The sequence below is a fragment of the Podarcis liolepis genome (assembly GCF_965112155.1).
Source record: "Podarcis liolepis genome assembly, chromosome: 13".
NCBI classification, from domain to species: Eukaryota; Metazoa; Chordata; class Lepidosauria; order Squamata; family Lacertidae; genus Podarcis; species Podarcis liolepis.
This window is the reverse complement of record NC_139573.1, coordinates 54,353,459-54,373,108: the sequence shown is the minus strand read 5'-3', so window position 1 is coordinate 54,373,108 and position 19,650 is coordinate 54,353,459. Positions and strand designations below refer to the sequence as shown.

Sequence of the window (19,650 nt, the reverse complement as noted above, 5' to 3'; positions counted from 1 at the left end):
AGTATTCATTCTAAATTACTACATTGAATCTGGCACTTCAGTACCAGAGGTGAAATACGTTGTGGGAAAGTACTATGGAATATGTGAGTGCTTCACATCCTTTTTTCTCTCAGCCATGAGGCAACGCTCCCTAATGATGATAGGGTTGGCATACAGGGCTATTCCTGTAGGAAAGAACATCAGATGCCAGCTCCTTCGGGGCTAGTTTGTGTTTTGTTTTGATTATGTGGTTCTCATGGCAGTTGATAATGCGGTAAGCTGCCTTGAGAATTTTGGTAGAAAAACTGGATAGTTCTAAACAAACAAGTAAATGAAATGTGATTATTTTTGTGCATGCAAGCTTCAAACTTCAGTTAACATTCTACTCTTTTGCTGGCGCCTGGTCCTTTTAGGGTGGGCCCACTTTTGGACTTGAGGGAGAAGAAAGGTGGGACATTCTCAGTCTCTGATGAGAGGGAAGGAGCTATGTGCTGTGCCTTAGGAAGAATGCAGGATGAGGGACAGGGAGTTGCACAAAAAGTCCCAGAATGAGGGAAGGAACTGGGGAAGTCTAGTGGGACACAGGGAACAGACTGGATGGTAATGATATCTGTTTAACGATAAGCAGGTCAGATGAGTTGTTCAAGAGAGAGTTTTATTAAAGAACTATATGTAACACAGGACTAACCTCTTAAAATAGATATGGGAGGTGCATTTAAAGGTATAGTCACAGTTACCCTTAAAGTGGACATACCGTATTTTTCGCCCCATAAGACGCACTTTTCCCCCTCCAAAAATGAAGGGGAAATGTGCCTGCGTCTTATGGGGCGAATGCAGGCTTTCGCTGAAGCCTGGAGAGCGAGGGGGGTCGGTGCGTACCGACCCCTCTCGCTCTCCAGGCTTCAGGAAGCTCTGCGCAACCCTCGGAAGACCGGCTCCGAGGGTTGCGCAGAGCTGCCTGCAATCCCGGGACCAGCACAGCTCTGCCCGGCCACCGGGAGCCGGGGAGAAGCTCCGCCCCGCTACCGGTGGCCGTGCAGAGCTGCCTGCGGTCCTGGGACCAGCGCAGCTCTGCGCCCCCATCCCGAGCGGGGCGCTAAGTCCCGCCCCGCTCGGGATGGCGGCAGAGAGCTGCCTGCGTCGCGGGACCGCAGTCAGGTCTCTGCCGCCATCCCGAGCGGGGCGCTAAGTCCCGCCCCGCTCGGGATGGTGGCAGAGAGCTGCCTGCCGTCGCGGGACCGCAGGCAGGTCTCAGCCGCCATCCCGAGCGGGGCGCTAAGACCCGCCCCGCTCAGGATGGCGGCACAGAGCTGCCTGCCCTCCCGGGACTGGTGCATCGCCAGCCCCACAAGCTCGGGGGACAGCGGGGAGGCAGAGCGTGCCTTCCCACTGTTCCCCGACCTGGTTCTTCCAGCCCCGCACCTGGGGGGGAAATAAATTTTTTTTCTTTATTTCCCCCCCAAAAAACTAGGTGCGTCTTATGGGCCGGAGCGTCTTATGGGGCGCAAAATACGGTATAAATAAGCTTTGTCCTTGCATTTCCTCCTAAGCCCCACTGAGCATGGCCAGAGAGGGAATACCAGCAGCCTATGTTTGTCTGCCCCCAACTCCCCTGCTCTGAGCCAAGGGAGACATAGGGTTAAGCCTACCTAGACTTTAAAAACAAGCTGAGAATCATATTCCTCACCTGCTTAAAATCCTAAATGGCAGCCTGAGATGGGAGTCTGAGGTTTAGTATGTGGCTTAGGAAATATTAGTGTCACATTTATTGTTGTTATTACTATTTTACATGTTCTGGCTCTCAGAGGCACACCCATAAATAGTTGTACCTGTTTTGTAATCACATATACATATCTACACGTTCCAAGTAGTATGACACCAGGGCCAAACAGGAAGAGGAATGTTTCTTTGTTATCACAAACTTTCAGAATTTCCATCTTCATGCTTAAAAGCTGTCAGCCATAGCAATACTCCAGGACTGAATCTTATCATAATGAAATTAGATACCATAATGGAATTGCCATAGTATTAAGTTCCTACTTAGTATAATACAGGATTACTCACTTTGTAGGCCCAGAACAAAAGACTGTTTATTTATTAACAGGTTAACACACAGCTGGATAGAAAAATGAAAGTAATTATAACAGCAAGCTAACAAGTCTTAACTCCAACCCATAATAACTGGAGACAGTGTTTAACTCTATTATAACCCATTTATACACATGGCATTTCATTGCCTCAAGTGTAAACCCTTGGTTCTATCATAGATTATTTGACATCCATAGAAAATGTACACTTGCAAACACAAAACTGCCTGAGCTTCCTCACTCAGAATGGGATTAAGTTGCGTATGAAGCACCCATTACTTAGACAGGTGTTAAAAGACTTGTCCGTTCTGTGAGCTGTCATTCATCTGAAGTGACGGAGATAAGGAATGTATAGCATTTTATAAACCGAGACTAGTCTCGTGTTCTGTTGTACAGTAGCAGCAACAAAAGTATTTGAGGGTGCGACTCAGTTTTAGCACCAATACAAGAGAATTTTCTCTGTCAGGGGGAGTAAGCTATTTCATCTGTTCCACGACATAATCAGTAATCTGAGCTGTTATTCTACGTTTTGGGAAATGCCCTGGTAGCATCTCATAAGAGGCATTGGGGCACTGCTGCACCCAGGTTTTTCAGTCCCCCCTGTCCCCGGTCAATACTGCACATTCCATTACTGGTTCACTGTAGGCCCAGTATTCACCGCTGCACAGTAGGAAAGGGCACATCAAGGAGGAAGAGGAGCAGGGACAGAGAACCCTGTTGCAGTGTGTGTCTTGGCAGATGCCCAAGGAGCTAAACCTGTGGGGTGCCATTTTGTTGTTGCTATTCTTAAACAGTTGGCAGTCCAGAAATCCTTGGGAATGTGCTTCAAAATAACCCAGACACATACTAAGAGATACCAATCTACCTTCTGCCCTCATCTGTCCTGTGGTCATATCCACCTAGCATAGGTTCAAATTAAAACAAAGGGATGTGCAATTGAGGGGGAGGTATTGAAAGATAGCTGGAGCGAAGGTGAAGAATTCTGTTTTGTTTGCCTGGCATAAAATGCTGCCTGGTTTTAACATGACATTTGCATTGAGGGAAATGATCTGCCTGTAAAAAATTGTTAGATGAGAAACAATGTTCATTCTGTCTAGAATATACACTCCCCTCAAATGCAGAAAAGCGATGAGAAAAATATGCATGTACAGGAGATTCCCTGTTTATGTGCGGGTTCTGTTCTGGGGCTCTATGCACATATGTGAAATCACATAATGGGGAGCACCCTAGAATCCTAGTGGCTCACGAGGAGACGCACCCCGAAGCTTGAAGAGGAGAGTCTCTTTGTGAGCCGGAGGGACAGCAGGGCTTTGTGACGCTACTCAGCCTCCCCACCTAACAGCTGACGTTTCAGCTGAAAAAGCCCTGCTGCCCCTCTGGCTGGGGAGGGTGTCCTCATGAGCCAGGAGGACTCTCTGGGGTGCTCTCTATTTCCAGGATCTGCTTCCGGGATTTCAGCACCACGAGTGCGTGCGGTCTTGCACAAATAGAGCATGTGCAAATGGGCATGTGTAAGAATTCAGTTTGAAGGTGCAGGACACAGTGTGATTAAATGAAACTATGTAAGAGACATCAGGGCTTAGATCGAAACATTTTAAAAGTAGGGAATACTGGAAATAGACGTACATGGTGCTGAGCCAAAGAGTGCTTGTCCCAAGCTTGGATCTTAGCATCCCGAAATTCTCCTTTCATTCCTGTTTTATTTATCCTTGCGACCAATAGGTTTGCCATCTGTGTAGTTTGTAAACAACCCAGCTGCAGAAATACAGTTACCGCATTGTATAGCATTTTAATGGATGTTATCATTGTCCTATAACTGGTTTTATTGTTATTTTAGTGTGAATACTGTGAACTGCCCTGGAAGCAAATAAATAAACAAATAAAATTTCATGTGCTCCACAATTTAAACCAGTAAGTGTAACATAATACTTTAAGAGAAAGCTAGCTGAAACACGGTTTTAAAGCCTATTGAAAGGCTTGTGATTATGGGGCCAAAAGCAGCTGGGTAGGGAAGGATTTCCACAACCTGAGCACTGCTTCTAAACTGTCTCTCATGCCTGCTAACCAAATTGATCTTATGGACAGAGTCTACAAAAACAGCCAAGCAGATCTTTAATGTCTGGATAGGTTCACAATCTGACCTCAAACTGTAGAAGGACAAAACTAGCACTCAGAATTGAACCTACATTATGTTCGTGTAAATGTTATATTTGAACAAAACCTATCTTAATATAATTAAAATAAAAAATCTGAAGAAGTGTGCATGCACACGAAAGCTCATACCAAGAACTAACTTAGTTGGTCTTTAAGGTGCTACTGGAAGAAAAAAAATTTTTTATTTTGACTATGGCAGACCAACACGGCTACCTATCTACTACTTAATATAATTAGATTTCCTGTGGGTTGACCAGTTGATCTGGATTTTTTTTTTTAGTTTTGTTATATCAGAAAATCAATAAATATGGTAAAGAATAAGTTTCCATTTTCTACCCATGTCTATGCAGAATTAAGTCCTATTTAGTCCAATGCTACTTTCTTCCAAGTAAGTGCAGTTAAGGATTGCAGCCTTGGGGCATGCACACCCTGTGTGATAATGGGCATTCAGTGCTAGACGTAGGTGCCTTGTGCAGGTGCTTGCACACACATCATCCTCATGTCCCTCTGAAGTGCATTTTGCTCAGTGGCGTAGCGTGGGGGTTGCAGGGGGGCCGGCCACAACATCTGGGGGTTAGGGGATGCAAATTACTTGCCTTGCCCCGGGTGCTGACAACCCACGCTACGCCACTGATTTTGCTGGAATGGCTGTAATTTCTTTTGTGCCAGGAACGCTTTCCTCTGCATACACAGAGAGCTTTTCAGGTCCCTTCCTATTGGGGCAAACCCAGGGCCAGCCCATCCCTGAGGCAAGGTGAGGGGACTGTCTCAGGCAACAGAATCCACTAGGGTAGCAGATCCCAGGGTCAATCTTTCTTTCCCCAGGGCTATGCCGCTCTCCCTCACCATGTTTAACTTACCTATGAATGAAATTGGCAAAACAGGAAGTAGTACAATAACTTAGTCATCTCTGGATGTCAATATATTATATCCTCTGTATATCAGTATATTAACATACCAGTTTCTAGCCTGGGAGACAGACAGAGGGAACACACCAGGGAACACTAGCTTTGACAACATGCCCGGCTTTACGGATAACAGCTGCTGCTTTAGATGGCCTTATCCTGCACAACTGCAAACTGCTATGCGCAAGAGCCCAAGGTCAAAAAAGACCCTTGTCCATTTCCACGGCTACGCAGTTACGCAGCCTTAGTGTCTGTCATAAGGAAACACCCCGATCTGCTGCCTGCCTGACTTAATTTAACACCACACCGTCGGGCGCAACCTGTGCTAATTGCCTTTGTACTCTCCAGGGCGAGTCATGCTCCCTTTCGAGTCTGGATTATGCAAGCCAAGCGCGTCCTCTCCCCGCTGGCTTGGGCGCCTTCTGCTCGTGGGCGCGACCCGGGGGCGGGCTGCCTGCCTGCCTCCTGCGGGCGCGCCACTTGCTGCCTCGGGCTCGGGAGATTCCTCGGGCCGCCGCCGCTGTTTGTATTTGTCCCGCGCAGTCACATGGAAACGCGCCGCTCGCGCCTCCCCCCGCTCAAGCTCGCCTGAACTTCCAGGCTGTGCGGGCGGGCGGGCATCGCGGCGCGGCGGCGGCGGCGGCTCCGTCCGGCGGCAGGAGGTGCGGCGGGGAGCCGCGAGGTAAGCAGCTTGGCAGCAATGGCGCAGCTTAGTTTCCTGCGGCTCCAACCTCCTTTTCGAAATCCCGGGGTCCCAGCCAGGCGCCTGCTCCGCTGACCGGTCTGGCTCGGGGCGCGCTTGCGGAGAAGGTAAGCCTCCCCGAGCGGACGAGGCGCCAGGCCCGTCTGCCGAGATCCCCGAGCGGCTGTCGGAAGGCATTTCGGCTCTCCGCTTATGGCCGTGTTTTCCGGGCTCGCCACTCGCCGCGCGCGTTTCTTTTGCACCTTCGCGAGCGAGTGGCGCTTTTGCTCCAGCTCCTTCCACCTTCTTGTTCCCGGGAAAGAAAATACCTGTTGGGCAGACGCATGCATATTGCATGGCTCTCCGCCCCCGCCCGCCCGCCCGCCTGCCCAGCGTCGGACGGCGGAGGCGTCGCCAAAGGCTTAAGGTGCCGCGGGACCAAAGCGGGCGCTGCGGGTCCCTGGTCGGGCTTTCGCGGGCTGCCCGCCAGCCTGAACTTTCCTCCTTCCCTTTCTCCGCCTCCCCCTTTAGGCGCCTTGCTGGAGACGGAGGGCACCATGTGAGCCGGGAGGGCAGCGCGGGCGACGAAGGAAGCGGCTCGGCGGAGTCCCGGGCCCTTTTCTTTCCCTTGTAACCCCCTCCCTGTAGTCCACAAGCGGCTTCCCACCCAGCTCCGGCCCGAAGGCAGCGGAGGAGGAGGAGGAGGCGCCCCCCATGGAGACGGCGGCGGCGGCGCTGCAGCCGGGGAACTGCAAGCCCCCCAGCGGGTAAGGAGCCGGGACTCTTGGGTCGGGGGGCGGCGGAGCAGCTGCCACTTGCGCCTGCTGCTCCGTCGGCTGCGCGCCGCGCGGAAGGTTTAGCACCGGCCAGGATTTAGCGCCGGCTTCTCCCAGCTGCTGCTGCTGCTGCTTTGCGCGCCCCAGGCGGCCACCGAGCCAGTGGCGTAGCGTGGGTTGTCAGCACCCGGGGCAAGGCAAGTAATTTGCGCCCCCTAACCCGTGGATTTGCGCACCCTAACCCCCAGATGTTGCGCCCGGTGCGGCTGGCCCCCCCTGCACCCCCCACGCTACGCCACTGCACCGAGCGAGCGAGGCGCCGCGGACCCCGAGAGCGTCGTCGGGGGATTCGGCTGCGCCCGCCCGCTCGCTTCCCCCATTCAGCTGCCCAGAGCGCGGGGAGGAGCCGAGCCTGGCAGGCAGCGGGGAGCAGGGCGGCCGGGTGGGAAAGACGAGCCGCGAAAGGGCAGGCTCCGGGGCGCGGCTGCTTGCCAAGAGGAGGCTCCGGCCGGAGGGGAGAGAGGCCGCTCTGCAAGGGGGACGGAGGCGGGGCGGGCGGACGGGCGGCTGCTCCCGAGGGAAAGCAAGCAGCGCTGGAAACGGCGGCTCCGCGGCAATGGGAGCGAGGCGGCAACAGTTTGATTCGCGAGGAGCATCCTCTGTGCCGTCGCAACGGAGGCGGGAGCAGCCTGGGGGAGGCATTCTGGGGATCCCTCGGCCAGGGGGTCCCCCGTTGTGGCCGAAGGGGGGGGGCTGCAATTGCAAAGAGAGGAGAAAGTCTACGGTGGGATGTGGGCAATTAGCTGCTCAACACCATTAAGACTCCTAAAGGTATTTTAAACGGCGCAATAAATGTATAGCAGTGGGTTTGGAAAACTGGGTTGTTTTCACATGAAACCGGGCAAGCGAGTTGGGATGATAGCAGAGCTGGCTACACCATTAGGCAGAGTGAGGTGGTTGCCTCGGACAGCTGGTTCTGCATGTCATGAAAGGGGCAGCAATTGGTTAATGATTTTAATTAATCATTAGGGTGTTTTTATGCGCAAGGAGCAGGGGAGGTGTTTTTTGGATTTCCTCCCTCTGGTGCTAGAAGAAAGTGGCTGGATTTGGCTACTTATGTACCTTGATTTGGGCTTTGCGATCAAACCAAGGCTCTAGATCAGGGGTCAGCAAACTTTTTCAGCAGGTCCCTCAGACCTTGTGGGGGGCCGGACTATATTTTTTTTGGGGGGGGGGAATGAACGAATTCCTATGCCCCACAAATAACCCAGAGATGCATTTTAAATAAAAGCACACATTCTACTCATGTAAAAACACGCTGATTTCCAGACCATCCGCGGGCCCAATTTAGAAGGCGATTGGGCTGGATCCGGCCTTAGTTTGCCTGCCCATGCTCTAGATAACTGGGTGAGAATACATTGTTTGCATATCTGTGGGCCTTAAAGGCTCAAGTTCAGAGGTTCCCACAGTTTGGTTTGCAGCATTATAGGAAAAGTCAGAAGGGGAAAATGTGGTTTGGGTAAGGGTTTGTGAGGTGGATATGTGGTAAAGAAGCCATAGATCCAATTCCTGTCAAATCTCATATATTCAGAAGAGAAACATAAAGTGGATATTCATCAAGTTGGTGCTTGTTCAGATTAATTAACTGGGAGGAAAGTTGTGTGGCCCTCACCTATTCTGAATCTCTCCACCTTTGCAAAGAAACAGTGGGCACTTACATCTTCCAATTTTGTTCATTCTTAGAATTTAAGTGCATTCCCTTGATTCAGAAGGGGTCGCTGCTTCACAATTGCTAGTGTGGGTTCATACCAAAGAAATGGTACTCAGAAATAGGCTCCCCTGAATTCCACGGGGATTACTCCCTGTACAAGAGTGGAGTTAATGGGTTAATCTTAAATGTGTCACACAGGAGTGTTAGCAAGGGACGCCATAAATTTTCAGACCAATGGGGAAAGATTATTCCCCTTTTCTGGCTTATTAACTTGTACACCTTTTTTTACAGAATATGGAGTGAGGTGGAGGGATATTAAATAGACTAGGACCTGGGAGACCAAGGTTAAAAGCAACCATGAAACTCACTTGAGCCAGTCCTTGTCTCTCGGCCTGTCCTACCTCGCAGGGTGGTTATGAGGGTAACATTGGGGGAAAGGAACTAATGAACGCCGCCTTGAACTCCTTGAAGGAATGGTGGAGTGGATGTGAACATTATACCAATGAATGAGGAATAATAAAAATAAGCCCGCTCCCAGTTTTTAATTGGGGGGAGGGGTAAGGATTGGAATCATAAGAAAGCTTAACCCAGAAATCAAAGAAAAAAGAATCTTTGTGAGACAACCAAGACATTCTGGCTTACAAACACTGGACTTTACATGTAGGTCCTTGGCAAAACCTGTGTGTGGCTGTCTTTTAAGAGTAGCTTGCTTGGGTGGGCTGTGCAGGCAGTTTACAATTTTTGATCTCAAAATACATAAAGGTTTTGCCCATTGAGTTCTCACCTGAATCATCCTCTGCACCATCCTACTATTGTAAAAGCACTTAATGTTTGTCAAAGTGTTTTTATCCCCACAACAAGCCTGTAAAGTATATTATAGTGCAATTTTAGCAAAGTAACAGTACTCGTACCTTAAAATAAGAACATCTGTTATGGCCTAAGTCCACTTCATCAGATGTATCATTCCTGGTAATCTACTTTGCTAGCTTTTAAAGCTAGTTTGACAGTTGCTTTTATTTCAACTATGAGCCCCGGCTCACTGGCTACCCCTTTGATTGAAATGATACCACAGAAGAGGATTTTTAAATTCAGTCTCCTGATCCTCTGGTGTGTTTATTTTTAAAAATACAAGGAGGCTCTTGCCAATTGGCTTACCAATAAGGAAAATGTCAGGCAATATTCTACCCAAAGTGTGATGCAGCCTCAGGGGTTTAACTGTTCACACCACCAACTCCTCACAACCTGCAACCTCCTCCCATAGGCTTGGTCCAGGGAGGCACAATTAGGAACTATAAGCCTCAGAAATAAATGGCATGAGCATGCACTGAGTACACCTGTTTCACCATTGGGGATGCTTCACCCACACAGATGCCATCCACCATTTCTCTTCCCAAGACTCCTCCTCTATTCACAAAATTAATTTGGATTATTAAGCAAAATAAAATATTGATGCACATTGTTGTTATTAACAAAGCTGGAGCTATTCAAATTAGCGACCGCACCCTTCTCCTGGCCAGCTATGAAGAATTTGCTTTGAGGCACGACTTGTGAAGAAAAGAGATCTGAGCCATAGCTGTCAACCTTCCCCTTTTTTGCGGGAAATTCCCATATTCCAGCGCCGTTTCCTGCTGCTTCCTGCTGCTATCCCGGATTGTTAGATACCCTGTAGACTGTCCCATGGACAGGTGAGGCTGCTGATCCCTTATTTTCGAGGCTGCTGATCCCTTATTTTCAAATCTGAAAGTTGACAGCTATGATCTGAGCATTCTCAGGCTGTCTTAGCCCATTACGGTATTGAGAACACTGGTCAGCCCTCATAACAACAGATGGAGTAGAAGCCCCCTGTCAGTCACGTGTCTTCTGCCCAGCAACACATGGGAGGGACCTCTTTGCCATAGCTATATTTTTGGATTAGGATTGGCTGAGTACTGCAGAGACACGAGTGACAGAAACGTTTTCAGACTTCCTCCAAGTTCAACTAGAAGTATAACGTGTATAGGACAGGAAAGTGTGTGGAGGGTGGAATTAATAAATGAGCAGGCAGGGCACTATTGGTTGATTGGATAAGTCGCCACCCACAGGTGTGGACGTGGAAGTCCAAATTCGAACCGAAGCATTCAACTTCAAATGTGCACGAATGTGAGCTGCCGATTTCAAATTGGAAAACAGTGGTTTTTCAGATCAAGTTATGTGGACAAACCTAGTGACTCCAGAGCAAATCTCTGTACTTAGCTTTGGGAGAGCTGAGCTTTGGAACTCCTTGCCACAATGAAATGCTGCGACAAAGAATTTAGCAAATTCCAAAGATGGAGAAAGTGTTGTCCATCATTGCCAGCTGATTGCACCAGCTTTACCTGCGTCTACCACCATGGGGGGGGGATATAAACAAAATGCCAACCCATAGATTTTCTTGACTTAATCTGGATTTTTCCGTTCCACAGAATATCAATTTATATATACTTCTGCTGTCAGCGGTAGTATTGAAGTTCACCAGCACTTTTTATCACTCTTGTGCAAGTCTTGGGCATAACACAGTCTTTAAAATGTAGACAACACAAATGGAATTGCCTCTCCCGCGAGTACAAGCCTCCATTTTGCCCACTGTGAAACAGGATAACCGAGGCTGATAGCAGCTACTGTGCAACAGCACAAAAGCAAACGTTAATTTTTTATAGGCGTGCATGCACAGGTACTGAAATAGCTGCATGCAGGACCAGAATGGGGAAAAAATGTTCAGAGGAGGAGTTGAAGGGAGGGACAGAAACTTGCAGCTGATTCATTTTTGTCAGGCTCCATCACTGCTGCGTATGGTAGGCAGCAATATAGCAGTGCATGTTGTGACTGAAGAAACAAGAATGTGTAGATACTCATGTGCCAATTGTGCACACAAAAAAATTTGAACAAGATAGTGCTCCTGTGTGGAAGCACTCTTAGTCCCAAACCTCTTTTGAGAATATCATGTGACTGCTGATTAGTAAAAAGAGTTTTGAAGATGGCTTCCAGACACTTAGCTATGTAGTCAAAATTCACTTTTAAAGAAATCAATCAAAAGGTATACTTTTTAGTGTATTTAAAACTGTAACAGGTGCATAGGCCACCCTCTCTCGTGGGAATACTAAGAGGCGCCACAGATTTTCACGGGGAACTTGTGATCTGTGGTGTGGTCTCTTTTCTTCAGTCCTAATTGAGCCAGTATTGAATTTCTAATTTTAACATCAGATAGTGGTGAGAATTTGCTTCTTCTTACTACTAAATCTAGACTGTGGATGAAAGGGGGAGACCTTTTGGATTTTTTTACTGGCATGTATCTTGCATTTAAATGGTAGTATTTTGATACACAAATTATTGCTATGTCTTTGAGAATATTGGTCTTTCAAAGAGGCAACAGCTAGACCAAAATAAAATTAAGCAGGATTACTCTACATATAATAGCACTTGCTTATAAGACATATAAGCAAGATTCAGGGTCCTTTCATTCTGCACTTTTCCACAGAGGTGGAATGCAAACTTATGTTTCTAGCTAAATCATTAATAGTATTATCATTTGCTGACTGTGTAAGATGTCTTGCCTGGTATATTGAAAACCTTTACATCATGCGTTAGTGCAGATAAATGCTGCTCTCTTGTCAATCTGGTGCCCTACAGATGGGTATTGTAGTCCAAAACAGAGCACCAGTCCCTCCCAGCAGGCTATGCTGGCTGAGGCTGATGGGAATTGTAGTCCAAAGCTGCTCTAGATTGCTGGAGGCTGTTGTAAAGCGTTGCATGGCGTGCTGCAACTGAAATTCGAAGCCAGTCTTTATTTTAAAACGAGTCAGAGACACAGCCATTTGGAATCTTGCCATCTTTGTCAGATGTTTAGAATGTGTGACTTGCTACTGCCAGTTACATAGAGGAGTTAACCTTTAATCATGTATTGTTTGTGCTCACTTTGTTCTAAATCAATCTTGCTGTTTTACAGTATTTATTGGTTTTATTAACTGCTGTTTTCCTGACTTCCTGTTCAGGTAAATGATTTATTCGCTCACCACTTGCATTTATCAGTGCAAAAAACCCAAAGTCAAGGTACTCAGTAAACACAATATAGAAGGCTAAAAAAACTTCAATGAGAGATAAAATTGTAAACAATAATGTTAACAAACTGTATAGAGCTTCACATAAATAAGATACATTGAATGTGTATCAGATCACTTTTATTCAGAAGGTGATATCAGATGTGTTCTGAAGTTTATGATTGCAGCAAACACGTTTTGACTTACACAGTCTTCTTCTGTGACATACAAGAATATCATTCCCTTGTGCAAGGTCCCATTGGGGCATCATCTGAATATATGTTTACCAACATTTTTTCATTGAATAAAACTGTGGCTCACCTTACTTGTGAGATGCAACAACTAGGTGCTTTAGTAGATGGAAAACATGCTCTTAGAAAGTGCAGTTTCTAGACCCATCTTAAATACAAATCTTAAAAGCAGTAGAACAGACTAAAAAAGCTTTCTTAAAAAAACAAATATCAAAAATATTTACTCCTCACCAACTACAATTTTCCCTCAAGTAATATATAGTATATTGCTGCTTCAGATCCATGTTTAAGGGAAGTCATTCTAATGCTTACAACTGATTGCACAAAAGGCGTTTTGGAATCCCACCATGCGGGAATTTGCAGTATTACAACTGGGCTTTATTCTGTAAATGCTTAATATTTTTCGTACAATTCTATATTAAAGCTCCAAAGCACCACAATCTTCAGAAACTTATGAATAAAATGTACACAGTTCAGTATAAACAATTACAAAAAGAATACTCTCTTTAACAACAATGACAAGGAATATAAGTGCAGTTAACAGTAAGGCTTAGATTTCCATATCCTAAATAATGGACAGCTAATCTATATTTTCATTAAGTCTGATTCGTGATAACGCTCCCTTGGCTTCAGATCACTTCCTTCTTTCTGTTTATACAATTCTGTGCATTAGGAAGCTTGCATTGTTTCTGCATGCCAAAACAGCATAGACATATCTTCATGACGATATTCAAGGAATATCTAATAAAGGAAAATCATGGAGATGGATGGGATAGAACATTTCTCCTTAATGTGGCAGATTTTCATTTTGCATAAAGCTTTTATGTGTCTTGTATCTGCCTTCTAAAATAGTGCATTGTAACATCTGGAATACTTCCATTGATTCTGCTTCATGTACATACCACTTCTGAGTTCCTCATCTGAGAGGAACTACAGTGGTACCTCAGGTTACATATGCTTCAGGTTACAAACTCCACCAACCCAGAAATATTACCTCGGGTTAAGAACTTTGCTTCAGGATGAGAACAGAAATCGTGCTCTAGCGGCGCGGCGGCAGCAGGAGGCCCCATTAGCTAAAGCGGTGCTTCAGGTTAAGAATAGTTTCAGGTTAAGAACGGACCTCCGGAACAAATTAAGTACTTAACCCAAGGTACCACTGTATTCTTGTTGAAATAGGTTTTCATGGATTCTGATCTTTTGAGAGGATCAAAAGTTGGGCTCTTTTGAGTTCATTTGCATTTACATTGTTTTTTATAGGAACAAACTGAGTTCTAATCCAAAGCCATTTCACGGATTTTGTGTGTGTGGGAAAAACATGCATTCAAATTGGACTAAAAATGTTGTACAGTATGCCTGTTCCTGAATACAATCTTTAAAAAAGATAATATTGCAGAAATCCACATGAAGTGCATACCACATACATATTGTATAACGCCTTTAAAAATGTTTCTAGGTTGTGTGTTTACCAAAGCCAGTGCTGGAGTCTGTTCTGGGGTCTCCTCCTTTGCCTCCTTAGACAGGCACCGTATTTTTCGCTCTATAAGACGCACCAGACCATAAGACGCACCTAGTTTTTGGAGAAGGAAAACAAGAAAAAAAATATTCTGAATCCCAGAAGCCAGAACAGCAAGAGGGATCGCTGCGCAGTGAAAGCAGCAATCCCTCTTGCTGTTCTGGCTTCTGGGATAGCTGCACAGCCTGCATTCGCTTCATAAGACGCACACACATTTCCCCTTACTTTTTGGGAGGGAAAAAGTGAGTCTTATAGAGCAAAAAATACGGTACTTAGACCTTGGGTCTGGTCACTGACACCTTGAACTTTCTGATACTCTTGACTTTCTTTCTGTTAACCTGATTCTGGCGCCTCTTGATAATGCCACCTCTGATTTTGCTGGGCTCTGGTGACATGACGAGATTGTTGTGTTTCAAATGAGGCACCTTCTTCTTCCTACCCCATAAGAACTGAGTGAGTTGGACATTCTGCAACCTTTTCAGCTCCAGAAGGCTAGACATTCCTTATTATTACTGGGTTTTTTTTTAGAAAACACCATGCTTGGACTCAGTTATGGGTCTTGGCAATGTACAATATATGTAAGGTAAAAATTGCTGTTTATAAATGCACATGTTTGCTGTTATTACTTTTTTAAAAAAACAGCTGTTGGATAGTTTTGCAGGGTTTTTGTGGCCCTTGGACAAACAATTATCAGTGGACCGTCCTGAGTGCAGCCCCTTGATGGTCTAACGTCCTGAACCAAAACATAGGCAAAAATTTTATTTTTTCCCTTCTGTCGATTGTGCTGTGCTGCCTTTTTGTTCATGGTGTTTATACTCTTAAAGCTATCCAAATTAAATCACGGAACCTCCCAAACATGCTTCCTTGGGAGCAAGCCTCACACACTGAACATAAAAGGTAAAGGTAAAGGGACCCCTGAACATTAAGTCCGGTCGCGGACGACTCTGGGGTTGCAGCGCTCATCTCGCTTTACTGGCCGAGGGAGCTGGCATACAGCTTCTGGGTCATGTGGCCAGCATGACTAAGCCGCTTCTGGCAAACCAGAGCAGCACATGGAAATGCTGTTTACCTTCCCGCCGGAGCGGTACCTATTTATCTATTTGCACCTTGACGTGCTTTCGAACTGCTAGGTTGGCAGGAGCAGGGACCGAGCAACGGGAGCTCACCCATCACGGGGATTTGAACCGCCGTTCTTCTGATCGGCAAACGTAGTGGGACTTAATTCTGAGTAAACATATAGAGAATTGCATGGTGCAGATCTGATAAAGTAGATAAGAAATTACAAGTTGTAGTTTAGGTATTTTTAACAAGCACTGCTTTGTTTGCCTGGTACTCAGAGGTTTTCATCATTGCTGTAAAACTAGAACTTGAGATCCCTCTGTGGATTTGAAGTGTAGCAGAAGATAACTGACTTTTCCACGCAACACATCATATGGTTGGCCACTGGCTTAGAGAACTTTAAAATATCAATTGGCTAAATATCTTTTGATAGACATATTTCATCCTCCTGGTTCAGAGGCTGTCTACCCCTGAATATGCTGAAGGAGGGGAGACAAGCAACCGTAAAAGGGTTATTGGCCTCAAACTGTGCTTGTTCATTTCCTGAAGCACCTGGCTGGACTAGATGGATCTCTGGATGGGTCCAGCACAATAGCTCTTCTATTCAAAGGGATTCCCACCCCCTTTAAAGACAGTATTGTTTATTTCTGGTTTGTTGACTGCTTGGCTCTCTGCTCCGTTTCATTTGCAAAAGGAGATGCTATTGTCAGGGCTGGTGTTGGGAGCAGGCCAGCAATAACTTATAAGGTGTCCGTGAAGTTAACTCTTTATTCAAAGAAACACAACAGCTCAGGCCTCATGAGCACAACAGCTATTCCCAGTGGACCTTGCCCCAATGAGGCAGTTGAAGGTCCCCGCTTTTCCACAGCTCTCCAAGTCTCCTCCTCTCCAGGCTCCTTCCCAAGCAGTTGGAGACACCAGCACCTTGTCCAGCTCTGCCCTCCATACCTCTGCCGGTTCTGAGAGACATGGGGGGGTGTTGGCCACAGTAGGAGGGAGAGACCCCCTGGCTTCTTCAGCATATCTCATCACCTGCCCCCCCCTCCAGCCTCTGCTTCTGCCTCTGCTTCTGGACTGTTCTCTGCTCCAGCCTCTTCTAGCTCACTAAACCCTGTTGCCCCTTCAGCTTATGACAGGGGTCAGCAAACTTTTTCAGCAGGGGGCCTGTCCACTGTCCCTCAGACCTTTTGGGGGGCCAGACTATATTTTGAAGGGGGGAAAATGAACAAATTTCTATGCCCCAGAAATAACCCAGAGACGCATTTTAAATAAAAGCACACATTCTACTCATGTAAAAACATGCGGGCCGGATTTAGAAGGCGATTGGGCCGGATCTTACCCCCGGGCCTTAGTTTGACTACCCATGGCTTATGACACCTCCTCCCTGCCTGCTGTCCCTCTGACCACACATTGTCGTCCCACCACCAATTGCTGGGCTCTGAGTCTTAGAAGCATAGAATCATAGAGTTGGAAGAGACCACAAGGGCCATCGAGTCCAACCCCCTGCCAAACAGGAAATCTTCCCTTGGAGGTTCCTTTCGGTGTTCCCTAGCAGGTGCCTCTCACCCCCCTTTAGCATCCAGCCAGTCCATGACAGCTGTTTACTGCTTATGAATCATTCCTCATCATTTCTCTCTCACACTCACACCAGCCATCCCTACCGTGCTCCACAGAAGAGGCAGCTGGCCCCTTCAACGTTTTGTTTTATTCTTATTTTATTGCCGGGGGAGCAAAGAAAGCGTGCCTTCTGCTGTTTTCGTTGGTGCAAAACGGTGGTAGTGCCAAATCATGAGGCATTACATTACCCTATTAAGAGAGGGACGCCTGATCATATGTCCCCCCCCAGCACAAAATTAGGCAGCGCCACACCCACTGCTGTCTCTCTTCCTTAGTAGCACTGCTGTGGACATTTGTGCCTGCTATCAAATTACCCAGTGTGCAATGCCTGGGAAGCACGCATGGCCAGAGCGCAGAGCAACTGAGCGACTCCGAATCGAAAGCCCAGGTATTGTGCTACCCACCCAGAACATCCAAGGCAGGGAGGAGTGGGGCCGGGTGCAGGAGTGCCTGGCGCATAAGGGTCCGCCTCAAGCCAGTGCGGGGCCCCTTGGATCATGGTTTTTTGGACTGCTGCCACCAGCCTGTACTTGGGACAGATAGTACAAATCCTGTTTTGAAAAGCTCTGAGTCGTAAGTACTTCTGGGTTTTGACTTCCCAACAATCAGGTAAACTTCATCCAGTTCAGTCTCTGTTTATTAAAAAATGTTCTCAAGTTAGCTGTGGTAGTTTTCAAAAAGCAATGCCACTCCGTATCTTCCAATAGTTGAGGGCTGAGTTTTTAGAAATAGAAATTATTGAGCCGTGCCCTACTACAAGAGGGTAAAGGTAAAGGTACCCCTGACTGTTAGGTCCAGTTGTGGACGACTCTGGAGTTGCGGTGCTCATCTCGCTTTACTGGCTGAGGGAGCTGACATTTGTCCGCAAACAGCTTCCGGGTCATATGGCCAGCATGACTAAGCCGCTGCTGGCGAACCAGAGCAGCACACGGAAACGCCGTTTACCTTCCCGCCAGAGCGGTACCTATTTATCTACTTGTACTTTGACATGCTTTCGAACTGCTAGGTTGGCAGGAGCTGGGACCGAGCAATGGGAGCTCACCTCTTCACAGGGATTGTTTATATCTGGCTCTGCCTTTAAAACCCACCCATTGTACATAATGTTTGAATAGGGGACTGTATCCCAATGTGCTTATGCCCAATCCATGTGACTGTTGCACCCTGATTTTGAGGGGGGGGGGCATCTATGAGGATCACATAAACAGAATTTTATCTTCTGTCATGTGCCTAGCCACATGTCATCTGGAGATATAAAAGTGATGCAGATAATTGGACATTATGGCAAATACCAATACCATCTCCAGGATTATGGGGCGCTTTCACACAGCACTCATTTTCTGAGGCTTATGGTTCAATGGTTTGGTGACTTTTATACTAGACTACTGTAATGCATTCCACCTGGGGCTGCCTTTGAAAATAGTGTAGAAATGTGAGCGCAGATTGCAGCAGCCAACCTGCTAATTAATAGGTGCAGAAGCCGGTTTGGGATCCAGGTGCTGGTTTGTACTTTTTAAAGAAAACAACAACAACAACCATAGGTTGCTTGGGCCCTGCTTATTTCAGGAAATATGAACCCTACTGGCATGCGAGATGCCAGAATTAAGCCATGCTCCATCTTGGGCGTCGGCTGGATTGTGGCCAGCCAGAATAGGCTTTCTCAGGAGCGGTTCTGATGTTCTGGAGACCATTTCATGAGAGGTTTACATAACTTCCTCCCTGGTGTCATTTTGGGGGTAAGGGGCAAAGTGTGTGTGGTTTTTCTTTTTCTTTGAAAGCCTTTGGGGCTGCCTTCCTTTTATGGTGGGTGACAAGCTCCTTTTATGCTTTGGGTATTGCCGTTGCTGAAACTGGTTGTTTCATGTCTTGTTTTTATCATAATGTTTTTGATGTTAGTTTAAACTTGTTAAACCATTGTGAAATTGCCTATAAGTAATACTAAGAGCAATTGCCTACATGGCAGTGATTTTCAAGTAGAAAATTCATAATTTGTTCTCAGAATCCTACAAAATTTTGAAGTTTTGTGTCAGATGCATAGAGGTTTCTTGGCAGAGAGGTTCATGTGGAAACACCTCCTTGAAAGTATAAAGGTTTGAAAACCAGTGCTGTAAATTGTAAGTTCTGTATTTTGGAATAGAGTTCACTAGCATACAGGTTGGTTGCAATTTTATCAGAATGTGCTTTTATTCAGAATATAAATACTGTGTTAGGATCATTTAGTAAGACAGTTTAAACTCAGATTGCAGCAGAACCTTGCACTCTGTATAGCACCAGGCTGGATGTGTGCTACGGTACATCTTTTATGAGTTTATATTTAAACAGAAAATCACAAGCTACTTCATTCAGCATCCTGGGCTTCCCTGGATTAAATTTCTTTGAATTGTTTGATGTTGAAATTAAAGTAGTCAGGAAGCGCTGTGTCTTTGAGAGGGAATGAATGAATCCTTTTTCCTCGATAGAAGAAAAGCAGTCAATGATGGAATAATGGCTTGCGTTATTCTGATGTGTTTGCTTTTTAAGAGTGTGCTTTCTCCTAATTATAAAGTTATTGTAGTATTTTTGTGCTTGCGCATGGTACAATAATGAAATGCTAAAGAAATGACTGGAAGTACTGGTTGTTTAATTTAGAATGTTCAAAGGTATGGGTTTTCTAAGTAGCTGTATCAGCACTTGCTGTAGTGCTTTTTAGCAAATGTTTCCTTTGCTGCAAAAATGTGTAATGTTTTGCCTTGAGCTGTTAGTTAAATGAGCGAAACTTCGTATAGTGAGCTGCTAATTATACATGGTAATTATTATTTTGTTGTGACGCTTCCTTATCTCAGAAATGGTATGCCATTTGAGACCTAATAATTTTAATTCTCTCTGAA

The 19,650-nt window shown here is 46.2% G+C and overlaps 1 protein-coding gene across 26 annotated transcripts in view; it reads left to right on the top strand.

Annotated features, from left to right (window-relative positions):
• The first annotated feature begins 5,283 nt into the window (after positions 1 to 5,283).
• COBL (cordon-bleu WH2 repeat protein) overlaps positions 5,284 to 19,650 on the top strand; it is a 102,523-nt gene continuing 88,156 nt past the window's right edge. For 6 of the 26 annotated variants that reach the window (XM_083473106.1, XM_083473104.1, XM_083473117.1 and 3 more), the window contains exons 1-2: positions 5,723 to 5,807; positions 6,339 to 6,574. In XM_083473106.1, coding sequence (XP_083329232.1) covers positions 6,522 to 6,574 — 53 coding nt within the window. In that variant the 5' untranslated portion in view covers positions 5,723 to 5,807; positions 6,339 to 6,521. Of the gene's footprint in view, positions 5,936 to 6,262; positions 6,575 to 17,044; positions 17,175 to 17,230; positions 17,360 to 19,650 lie in introns of those variants that run through there. The other 20 variants (XM_083473108.1, XM_083473093.1, XM_083473092.1 and 17 more) reach the window with 15 other exon arrangements.